The sequence below is a fragment of the Castanea sativa genome, chromosome 9, assembly GCF_040712315.1.
Source record: "Castanea sativa cultivar Marrone di Chiusa Pesio chromosome 9, ASM4071231v1".
Lineage (NCBI taxonomy): Eukaryota > Viridiplantae > Streptophyta > Magnoliopsida > Fagales > Fagaceae > Castanea > Castanea sativa.
In genome coordinates, this window is record NC_134021.1 from 30,683,470 (window position 1) to 30,689,867 (window position 6,398).

At 45.8% G+C, this 6,398-nt stretch overlaps 2 protein-coding genes across 2 annotated transcripts; both read right to left on the bottom strand.

The window, feature by feature from the left end:
* Nucleotides 1-4,288: 4,288 nt before the first annotated feature.
* On the bottom strand, nucleotides 4,289-5,053 carry LOC142609033 (uncharacterized). The gene has a single exon (XM_075780675.1). The coding sequence runs from the start codon at nucleotides 5,051-5,053 to the stop codon at nucleotides 4,289-4,291; it is 765 nt and encodes a 254-aa protein (XP_075636790.1).
* A 39-nt stretch (nucleotides 5,054-5,092) lies between these two features.
* On the bottom strand, nucleotides 5,093-6,198 carry LOC142609034 (uncharacterized). The gene is made up of 2 exons (XM_075780676.1): nucleotides 5,691-6,198; nucleotides 5,093-5,430 (listed from the first exon to the last, which is right to left on the bottom strand). The coding sequence occupies exons 1-2, from the start codon at nucleotides 6,196-6,198 to the stop codon at nucleotides 5,093-5,095; spliced, it is 846 nt and encodes a 281-aa protein (XP_075636791.1).
* Between the last annotated feature and the right edge of the window lie 200 nt (nucleotides 6,199-6,398).

The window sequence follows — 6,398 nt, forward strand, 5'->3', positions numbered from 1 at the left end:
TATTTTTCTATTATTATCCTTACTCTTTTTTGTGGTTGGTGTAGGGGGTCCTGATGATGAAGGGGTTGATGGAGCGCTGCCTTTCTCATAAGAAGACATTGGAGCACGTCTGTGCAAAGGCAAACGCAATGGAGGAAGAGCTGACGAAGTTGAAAGCCTGGAGGGTTCGTCATCAAGAGAAGCTGAAGTTGTCAAAGCAACTCCAAGGTGATTTGGAAAAACAAGTAGAGTTGTTGGGAAAAACCTTGGAGGATAAAGAGGCTAGTCTCCGTCAGGCGAAGATGGATGCTATACAAGAGTAATGAGACTCTAATACCCTTCTAAGTGAACTGGGTACATCTTTCGCTGACGGGTTCGATGATTGCCTCTATCAAGTCAAGGCTTCCTTCTCGGACTTGAACCTTTTACACATTAACATTGACCTTGAGGACCATACTCTTGCTCACCCCGTTGACACTGAAGGGACGAACGAGCTCTTTGGTGACAACCCTAGTGACGGCGATGCTTAAAAAGCTGATACAAAGAGGTTCGTTGAGGATGGCACCCGTCAACATTCAGTTCAAATGCTTGATGACAAGGAGGAAACCCCTATTGCCCCCGAGTAGTTTTATATTATTTTTATTTTTGTTCAAGTTTAAAAATGTATCGGAGAATAGTATGTTTGTAAATTTTTTAACCATTGCCTTTTGTAGGCTTTATGTAAACGTACCTTTATGGTGTTTTGATTACATGTTTTATAATTTACATCCGTCCGTTTTCCATATGATAATGTTTCATCCTTCTGATAATGTTTCATCCTTCTGATAATGTTTCGTCCAATTTATGGACTTGTTATATGAGTTTCATCCTTTTAGGATGATTCATCTAGTTTGTGGACTTATTAAATAGGTTTCGTCCTTCATAGAATGATCCGCCCAGTTTATGGACTAAATAAATATTATCCTTCATGGGATCTGTCCAGATTTACAGACTTTGTAAATAAATTTCATCCTTCATAGGATGATCCGTCCAGTTTATGGACTTCGTGAATAAATTTTATCCTTCATAGGATGATCCGTCTTAGTGAATAAATTTCATCATTCATAGGATGATCCGTCTTAGTGAATAAATTTCATCCTTCATAGGATGATCCGTCCAGTTTATGGACTTCGTAAATAAATTTCATCCTTCATAGGATGATTCGTCCAGTTTATGGACTTTGTAAATAGGACTTGAAAAACACAATATATCCTAAATAAACTCCTCTTATTGTGATAAGTAAAATCTTGTCCATGAAAAAATAAAAAACCGCCCTTTGGGCTCTAAAAGTACTGTAGATGATAACAATAGAAATTAAAGTTATAAACTAGAAAAATAAACTAGAGATGAGGAGCATTGTCGCCCGTGCCCTTATCTACTGGTAGTATTTCTTCAGGTGTTGCACGTTCCAGGGGTGCTGCAGCCTTTTTTCGTCTAGCATCTCGAGGTAGTAGGTGCCTTTCCTATGCCATGATGAGATTCTGTATGGTCCCTCCCAATTGGGTCTTAACTTCCCATGAGAGGGGTCTTTGGTTGTGCCCGACACTTTTATCAAGACGAGGTCTCCTTTCTAGAAGTCCCTACATTTCACCTTGGAGTTGTAGTGCCTGGCCATGAGGTTTTGGTATCGCGCCAACCTTTGTTCAGCCGCTACTCTGACCTCATCTACCATGTAGAGCTGTAAGCGCATGGCCTCATCATTTTTCTCCTCGTCGTTGTTTGCTACTCGGTAGCTTGTGAGACCTACCTCAGCTGGGATGACTGCCTCGCTGCCATACGTGAGTCGAAAGGGTGTTTCTCCTGTAGGTGTCCTTGTTGTCGTCTTGTATGCCCATAATACGCTTGGCAACTTTTCTGGCCAGATACCTTTTGCCCCCTCGAGCTAAGTCTTGATTTTTAGCAAGGATCGATTCGTGACCTCAACCTGTCCGTTGGCCTGAGGGTGCGCGGGTAAGGAATAGTGGTTCTTGATCCCAAGCTGTGAGCAGAAATCCCTGAATGCATCATTATCAAACTGTTTCCCGTTGTCTGAGACTAGGACCCTGGGTATGCCGTACCTGCAAACAATGTTCCTTCATACAAAACTGCATATATTCTTTTCCGTGATGGTAGCTGGGGCTTTGACTTCTACCCATTTTGTGAAGTAGTCTATGCCGACCAGAAGGAACTTCAACTACCTGACTGTTGTAGGAAATGGTCCTATGATATTGAGCCATTATTGAGCAAAGGCCATAGGGCTGTCATTGGGGTGAGGTCCTTTGTTGGTTGCCTTATGAGATTTCCAAACCTCTGACATTTGTCACATTTCCTGACGTACTCTTGGGCATCCTTCTGCATGGTGGGCCAATAGTATTTGGCCCTTATCGGCTTATGCACTAAGGATCGCGATCCCAATAAGGATTGCGATCCTGAGTGGTTGCCGCACACTCTTTTGTGGATTTCTCTCATGACATAGTTCGCTTCGTCGGGGACAAGGCACCTCATATAGGGGTGGGAAAGCCCCTTTGTACAGGACATATTTGATAATCATGAACTATGCAACGTAAACTTTCAACTTCCTCGCAGCTTCCTTGTTATCATGCAATACACCGTCCTTTAGATAGGAGGTAATTGGGGTCGTCCAATTGTCCTTGATACCTATCTCCTACACGCTGACTGTATTTATTACTAGCGAGTTTTGGACAAAGAAGAGTACCTGACTAGGGAAAGACATGTCATTAGCTAATGCTGTCTTGGCAAGGCGACCGGCTCTCTCATTCTTTTCCCTCGGGATTTGAACGAACTTGGCATTGAAGTACTGCATCTGATTTTTCACCTGTTTGAGGTACTCCTTCATCCGCTCTCCCCTACATTTGTAACAGCCATTAATTTGGCTTGTGACTACTTGGGAGTCACAGTGAACTATCGCGCTCGAGGCACTTGCCACTTGTGTGAGATCCAGTCCTGCTATCAGAGCTTCGTATTCGGCCTCATTGTTTGTTAACTATCGAACCATGCAATTAACCTCATCCCCTTCTGGGCTATGAAGCACTATTCCACCTTCTCCCGCATGTTTGTTTGCCGACCCTTCCGTATGGATCATCCACTGGGAATTCCCTTCTGTCCCTTGCTCTTCGTGCATGAATTCAGCATTGAAGTCAGCTACAACCTGCCTTTTATGGCTGTACGCAAATGATACTGTATGTCAAACTCACTCATCTCGATTGCCCATAGCGCCATTCGTCCAGCCGCCTTTGGATTGTTCACTGCTTTCCTCAAAGGTTTTTCTGTCAAGACAACTACGGTGTAGACCTGAAAGTATGGCTTGAGCTTGCACGCTGCGGTTACTAACGCAAAGGCGAGTTTCTCCATAGGGGGTACCTTCCTTCTGCCCCTCGAAACACTTGGCTAGTGAAGTATACGGGTCTCTAGGCTCCGTCCTCTTCCCTGACTAGAGCTGCGCTGACGATGATTGAGGAGACGGCTAAGTAGAGGAAAAGATCTTCTCCTAGTTTAGGTGGGCTTAGCAAAGGTGGGGAAGACAGGTATGCCTTAAGATCTTCGAACACTCGTTGGCATTTGGTCGTCCATTCAAAGGCCTTTTTTAATGTGTGGAAGAAGGGGGGGCATTTATCCGTCGCTCTTGAAACGAATCTGTTTAGTGCCGCAATCTTACTGTTCAAGCTTTATACCTCCTTGATGGTTTTTGGCGGAGCTAGCTCCATGATAGCCCGAACCTTGTCCGGGTTGACTTCAATGCCCCTATGGGTTACCATGAATCCCAAGAACTTCCCTGTCGTTATGAATGTCTCCTTTAGGTCGTCTAGTTGGTCATCCTTATGTACGTTTTTTATCAACATGTTGTCTACGTAAACTTTGACGTTCCTCCCAATCTAGCGCGCAAACATCTTGGTCATAAGCTTTTGATATGTTGCGCCTGCGTTCTTGAGGCCGAATGGCATCACCTTATAACAGAAGAGACCCTGGCTTGTGACGAAAGAGGTTTTCTCCTAGTCAGCCTCATCCAGCTTTATTTGGTTGTACCTAGAAAACGCGCCCATGAAGCTTAGTAGCTGGTGTCTTATCGTCGAATCCACTAGGATATCTATCCTTGGGAGCGGGTAGCTGTCCTTGTGGCATGCCCTGTTCAAGTCCTTGAAATCCACGCATATTCTCCACTTTCTGTTGGCTTTCTTGACCATCACCACTTCTCGTATAAATCTTGCCTCCTGCAACTTGCGGACCTCCTCTCTATGGCTCGGTCCCGTTCTTGAGCGAACACTCGCTTCTTCTAGCGGACGGGAGAGAAAGAGGGCGATACGTTCAGCTTATGAACAAAGACGGAAGGGTCGATTCTGAGCATGTCTTCATGGCTGCAAGCGAAGACGTCCTGGTTATCTCTTAAACATGACATCAAGGCCTGATGGACTGGTAGGCTAGCAAGATTACCTATTTTTGTTGTCCGTTCGGGTTTGGTGTTGTCAAGGTGCACCTCTTCTATCCCTTCTATTGGCTTCGCCACCGTCCGCCATTCCTCTATACACATTACTGGCAAATGGTCGTCCATTTCTAGCGTGGCGATATAGCACTCACGCGTCGCTACTTGATTACTCTTTACTTCCCCTACCTCGTACTCGGTGGGGAACTTGACCATCAGGTGGTAAGTGGAGGTTACGGCCTTCCATGAATTGAGGGTAGGGTGACCCAAAATAGCATTGTAAGCAAATGAGCAGTCTACTACCAGGAACGTAACATTCTCGACGATCTGCTGGGGGTAATCGCCAACTGTGATGGGCAAGGTGACCTCACCTAGCAGGTACACCCTTGTTCCTCCAAACCCAACAAGTGGTGCGTCAGTTGAAATTAACCATTCTCTCCCAATCCTTATTTGCTGGAATGTCGAGTAGTAGAGTATATCGACAGAGCTGCCGTTATGTATCAGGACCTTGTGAATGTTGTAGTCACCAATCCGTGTACTTATAACAAACACGTCGTCATGTGGGTGATGGAGACGTCGAGCGTTTTCTTCCGAGAACCCGATCACCAGGTCGTTCATGCGCGCTATCCTTGGGACCAAACCTGTCAGCTGGACGTTCTAAACCAATCGGAGGTAGGTCTTGCGTGCCTTCTTGGTTGAATAGGAAGTTGCTTTACCCTCTACAATCATTCTTATGTCTTCGACGGGTGGTTTAGGGCGCTTATTTTCCTTCTGGGGGCCCTGCTCTTGCGGCTGGTCCGCCTTCTCTTTGCTTACGAACCCCTGCAATTTCCCCTGCCTGATCAGGGCTTCTATCTGCTGCTTCAAATCATAACATTCGGAAGTATCGTGGCCATGGTCGTGATGGAAGCAACAGTACTTGTCCCTGGACCTCTTATTAGGATCACCTTTCAACTTGCCAGGAAATGTCAATGGTCCTTTATTTGCATTAGCACCTAGTTGATCGAAACGTTCAGCGGAGTGAAATTTGTGAATCTCGTCGAGGGGGTCTTGGAATGTCTATCCTCTTGCCCGTCACTTGTCCTCATGGCCTTCCGTCCTTTCTCCTGTCTTGCCTTTTCCTGCCTCTCTCTCTTTCTAGGCTTTTCTTCTCATGCAAATAACGCGTCTTCCGCGTTCATGTATTTGGTATCCCTGTAAAGCACATCCGACATAGTCTTTGGATTGTTCTTGTATAGAGAAAACCAAAACTTACCCTTCCGTAGTCCATTGGTGAATGCTGCCACGAGTATCTTGTCGTCTGCTTCATCGATCGAGAGGGCCTCTTTGTTGAAACGGGTGATGTAAGACCTTAGCGTCTCGTCCTCTCGTTGCTTAATGTTCATCGGGCATGCGGTTGACTTCTTGTATCTGTGTCCCCCAATAAAGTGTGAGGCAAATTGGGCGCTCAATTCCTTGAAGGTGCTGATGGAGTTTGGCGTCAGCCTGTTAAACCATACCCTCACAGGACCCTTCAGTGTAGTGGGAAAAGCCCTGCACATGATTTCGTCTACTATGCCCTGTAAATGCATGAGGGTATTGAATGTCTCCAGGTGGTCTAATGGGTCCTTCAACTCGTCGTAGGCCTCTATTTGTGGCATACGAAACTTCGGCGGTAGAGGGAATGAAGTGACAGGTGCGGTGAAGGGTGAATCCATCCGGTGCACCAGATCGTTGAGATCATTTAACACCCGCCCTTTGAGGGTGTTCATCATCAAGTCCATCTACTCCCTCATCATCTACATATCTACGACCAGGTTCGGTGGGGCGATGTCCATGGCCTTTAGTTTGCTCATAACATTACTACCTTCCGGTCCTTCTCGATTCTTTTTGGTGTCGTTGCGCTAAAGGTTGTTGCCTTCCTACTCCCCCTCTTGGTCCCAAGGCTCAGCATCCTTTTGGTGCAATTGCTCTTCCAAGTCAT